This window comes from Acipenser ruthenus, chromosome 1, assembly GCF_902713425.1.
Source record: "Acipenser ruthenus chromosome 1, fAciRut3.2 maternal haplotype, whole genome shotgun sequence".
NCBI lineage: Eukaryota > Metazoa > Chordata > Actinopteri > Acipenseriformes > Acipenseridae > Acipenser > Acipenser ruthenus.
In genome coordinates this window covers 75193757-75198959 of record NC_081189.1, presented here as the reverse complement: position 1 = coordinate 75198959, position 5203 = coordinate 75193757, and the positions used below count along the sequence as shown (strand labels likewise).

Below are 5203 nucleotides of genomic sequence, written 5' to 3'. Positions count from 1 at the left end.
CAGATAGCAAACAAGATTACACCTCTAGATTCAGGGCAAACAACCTATAAACTTACATGATCTGGAATAAGTTATGGATAAAGTTCTTTATGGAAGAAAGCCACAATGCAGGACCGCGGCACAAATTCTCATATTAAAAAAGGGGTTCACCATATAAATCTGCTATAGGGCAATACACCTTTGGTATAAGAAATTAAATAAAAAGAGTTGGATGCACAATGTTTAAACATTTATTGAGTTTTTGTCCAGGATACAAGTCAGAACAAAAACATGGATTGAAGCAAATTTAAACATTAAATCAGGTATTGAGTGTTCGATAATGTACACAGAACAAACTTACCATCTGAATCTACCACAGTTTAAGAACCAAGCTTCTTTGAAGCCACACTTATTTATATACCCCAGAAGTGAGTAGATGTACAGCTCAATTTAAAACAAATTCTATTACAAAAGCAGAAGTGTCTCCCCACCCACTTTCAGAACAACTTTTTGAACAAACTTGGAACAAGTTCAGTGTCCAGAGATGCTTGACCAATAAAACCAGGTTATTCTTTAAACAGTCTTCTGTTGTCCCTTCTTGCCAATCAGTGATTTGTGGATGTGAGGAATGACACCTGTTTAAAAAAAAAATTAAATAATAAAAAGGGGAGAAACTCAAGTACTTTCTACAGATTCCAATATGTACACAATGCTTGTGCCAAGTATTCTAATACAATGAGGCAATATACTAGAATCCAACTTTAAATCTACAGTTTGTAACAGCAACACTCTTCACTGACTGAAGGGTTACTCTGGAGATGAACTTTAAAAGACTATTCTAAAAGCCACATTAGATATGTTTTACAGCAGCAGATAGAATACAGATTGGCACTTACCACCACCAGCAATTGTTGCCTTGATAAGCGAATCCAACTCCTCATCTCCTCTAATGGCAAGCTGCAAGTGGCGAGGAGTGATACGCTTCACTTTTAGATCTTTTGAAGCATTTCCTGCCAATTCCAAAACCTGCAACAAATGCAAAAGATCAGACATCTCTCCCAACAACCTTCTCAAATATGCCTGCAACGCCAACTAATCACATGTCTCAGCCAATACATTAAAAGGGGACCGTCTCTCACAAAATACACCTGCCTATGAAACTATTTTTGGTGGCTCAATTAGGGCCTGAACTTTTCCATTTATCATTTGCCAAAATCTGTTTAAAAACCATCAATTCAGTTTGTATAATAAATTGCATGTACATTTTAGCAATATTTATACAAACATCAACTCTAAGTGATGTCCACATTTAGGATTCAGGCAATTTAGATAGAACTCTAGATTTATTTTGAATCCGAGAATTGCAAAGTACTGTATTTCGTTATTCCACATTACCACCTTCTGCTTATCACACTAATGTTGGGGTTTGGATGTGATGAAAAAATAACTATCAATAATTCAGGTAGATGCAAACATATTACAATCAGTTTTATTGCAGCTCAGTTTCCCAAATCACCTCCTTGTTTGCAATATAGCTTTTTGAATGCAAGGTATTTCAATAACTGTATAGAAAACAATTAAAAGACAAACTATACTTCTGCAAAGCAAGCTTAACAGGAATTTAAACAATTGACCGATTAGCCTTTTAACAGTAACTTAATTTCATGTTACACGACTTAATTGTAAATAAATGTTAACATCTCGTGTAACAGAAATTAACCTCAACTTAAAATTACTGGTCTTGAATTAATTGGCCCTAAACAAATATTAACACCAGAATTGTTTATTTCAGCCCACCCCAGTCACTCGAAGGAGAGTACTCTGTTAGATAGTTCGATAACAAGGTCTTTGCACAGGGCCCGCCAAAGACGTTCTCGGTGTAGAAAAGGTAGTCTAGACATTTATTACCGAAATCCAGGTTTATCGGTTACACGTTTTTAAAAATGCGTCTTAAAGGGTATTTCTGTCATTATCGGTTAAACCCCAAAACTTCAAGCCCTATTTATAACAGAACGCCGCAAGAGTTTGCAGTGTCATTGCGCCACCACCAGGTTTAGAGGAAAGTGCTCGAAAAGCAGAGGATCGGCGCTCCCTGCCCTTAATCTGAGCCCAGCCTTTATAAAAACACACACCTCGGCCGTGAGATACTCCAGGATGGCTGCACTGTAGACGGCCGCTGTAGCGCCTACGCGACCGTGGCTTGTAGTCCTTGACTTCAGATGTCTGTGAATTCGACCCACTGGAAACTGCAAAGGAAAAGCACGGTGGATAACACCATTAATAATAATCGATTAAACTCAGATTTACCTACAAATGCCGATTAAAAGGCATCTAGTTTCTAAACAATTTAAACTGCTAGCTTGCCCTTGGCAAAAAGGAGGCCACGGTGCATTTTGTTAGATTCTTGTATTTCTACAATTAACTACTAAGACATGAATGTTCCCGTTTAAAAAAAAAACATGAATTAAAACACACCCGTACACAACAGGATTGTATTCACTAACCTGCAGACCTGCTCTCTGAGAGCGGGAAACCGACTTTGTCTTGGTCTTTCCAGAGTCCTTCCCAGCTTTTCCACCAGCCTGGACAAAAAACGTTAAAATTAAGCGAATGGTATGAAAACGGAGATCTGTTTAATTAAATGCACTCTGTACACTATTTATCTATCCAAAAGCAAATTAATAAAATTGTCATTTACCGTACGGCTTTCCCACCATCCAAGTAAACACGCGTTACATGAAAGGGTGTCGTTATATTCCAAACACCGACTCTTTATCGTTATTGCTAAATCCAAAGCATGATATTATTAAGACTATGTCTATTTTTGTGAATTTTAAAAGTAAGACGTTACAAAATCCGTACCTACATATGAAAAAAAACAACACTTACCATTTCCTTCTTAATAAGCTTTACTATGCAACACTAAATATATATATATATATATATATTTTTTTTTTTCTTAAAAAACCAAACACACACCTCCGTCTAATTTCAAACTACTCTGATCCCCGCCTTCACTCCCTTATATATGGAATGAATGAAGAAACATCCGGGGCTTTGGAGTCAGTCATCCACGAATGGAGTGACGGCGAAAAGTCTCCATATATTAACATCCACTGTCCAATCAAATTACACAGATTTTTCAAAACGGCAGTTATGAACATTTCTGCACGAATGTGAGCTCGGTATTGTGGTAAATGTAGTTTGGTCACTTTGGGCTTTTTCTCTGCATCATAACATTCCTGGCCAATAACTTCTGTCTAAATGTTTTCCTTGTGTACTTAAAATGAACCATTTTAGCCACGTAGAATAGTAGGAATACAATTATATACAAAGCTGGCGTAACTAAGCATTTTCTTAATCCGTTTGACAGTATCTGGATACATTTTAACCTGCTTAGTATTAGCCTGGGAATTAATTTGCTCTTTATAATTACCCACAGCAACACACACACACACACACACACACACACACACACACACACACATATAGATATGTGTGTGTGTGTGTGTATTAAACACACATCACTAATGTATATATTGTAGTGTAAAACAAAACAACACAAGTGTAGGATACTGTATCTTTAAATATTTTGTGAAAGTAACCTGGTAATATTTGGTAAGTCAGGGAATATTATGTTGTATTATAATCAGAATTTTTGAATTGTTGTGAATAAAGTTACTATTTTGCAGTTACTATTCAGAATTTAAGCACAGCAATACTGTTTTCATTCATTGCATGTCATTCAGATTGCAAGCCTCAAGAAGGTAGTTACTTGGTAAATAGCTGACGGGTTAGCCTGAATGACCCTCAATCGCTTTGGACCAGTGTTGTCCAAGGTGTCAGACACCACTTACAAAAAAAGGAGCTTTTTCAAGATGAGACCATTTGATATCAACTTTAGATTTTATTTCAGTTTTAAAGTGGAACCTGGTCATATCATATGAATATAATTTATTAATTTGTCTTTATGAATCTCATTTCAAGAAAATTATGTTTGGTATGACATAAAAATAGAGACAAACATTTCAATAAAATGTATGTTTTCAATCACAAGTAATAATAATAATAATAATAATAATAATAATAATAATAATAATAATAATAATAATAATAATAATAATTAAATAAATAGATCCAGACACAAAAAGTAGAAACTACCAGTATATTATTTATTCATGCTGAAAGGAGAAATGTAAACGTTTTAAATTTTTCTTGTAAACAGCCTTTTTGTATTATTCCCTATCCCAATATTGTTTATGTATCACATGAGTATGTCTAATTTTGGACTAAGTAGTGTAGCTAATTAGATTTTGTAATATCTTAAATATATTTTATATAATGTCACAAATACAATGCATGTTTTTTTCCGTATATTTTATTTTTTGCTTCCCTCTGACTGTGTGGAACAAGTCCAACAGACATTTATTTGTAAAAGATGGGATTAAAAGAAACTAAACTATGAGGGATTCAGTTTGATTGTTCTCACACTGGAATATTGCAAGCTGAATCTGAACCTGGGTTCACAAAAGACATTGGACGAACACCAGCATTTTACACACAACCCGTTGCATTGATATGCAAATTAATGTAAACGGCCACAAAACAGAACACAGTAGGGCTTTTAGAGCAAGTCAGCCTGATTGTGCTACAGCCTGTTTGCAAGTTTTTAGCACTGATATGTAAATTCAATTTCTGCAGCTGAAATATTATCCCTGAAAACAGTTGCCGAGACACCATGCTATCATTTAACAACAAATGAGAATTTCAAACGAAACACACCATGTTGCTGTTAACTGGAAGGCAGTTCAAAATAACTTTGGTACAAGTATAGCTCTAGTGGTTGGTTTTGGAGGTGGGGGACACCTTAGCTGTCCAAATTGTACCTGGAGGAGCCAAGGACCCCAAAACAGTAAAATAAATAAATCAATAAATATGTGTCACTATAATATGTAAAAGGGAGGGAATGAGCAGTTGTGATACAGAGTTCACTCCCCAGTCTCAGTAAGTCGCTTTTGATAAAAGCGTGTGCTAAATGAATAATTAATAATAATAATAATGATTTCTCTGTCTGTAAATAATTGAGATACAGTATAACATATATAAGTATTCACAACACGTTGTCAATGTGCTACAAAGTTATAGTAGTATATAGCAATAGTTAAATATTTTAATTGTGTTTCGTGTTTATGGATAAATCAAGCAATGGATAAATCTTTACAGA

General features: G+C 35.0%; 1 protein-coding gene across 1 annotated transcript; it reads right to left on the bottom strand.

Moving 5' to 3' along the window:
• Nucleotides 1-214: 214 nt before the first annotated feature.
• Nucleotides 215-3071, bottom strand: LOC117421457 (histone H2A.Z). Its single transcript, XM_034035923.3, has 5 exons — nt 2869-3071; nt 2484-2561; nt 2112-2225; nt 876-1005; nt 215-614 (listed from the first exon to the last, which is right to left on the bottom strand). The coding sequence occupies exons 1-5, from the start codon at nt 2869-2871 to the stop codon at nt 553-555; spliced, it is 387 nt and encodes a 128-aa protein (XP_033891814.1). The 5' UTR covers nt 2872-3071; the 3' UTR covers nt 215-552.
• Between the last annotated feature and the right edge of the window lie 2132 nt (nt 3072-5203).

Coding starts and splice junctions, on each gene's coding strand:
- LOC117421457 (XM_034035923.3), bottom strand. Junction 2,226..2,483: donor CTCAGAGAGCAGGTCTGCAG/GTTAGTGAATAC, acceptor TTTCCTTTGCAG/TTTCCAGTGGGTCGAATTCA. Junction 615..875: donor GGCAACAATTGCTGGTGGTG/GTAAGTGCCAAT, acceptor TTTTTTAAACAG/GTGTCATTCCTCACATCCAC.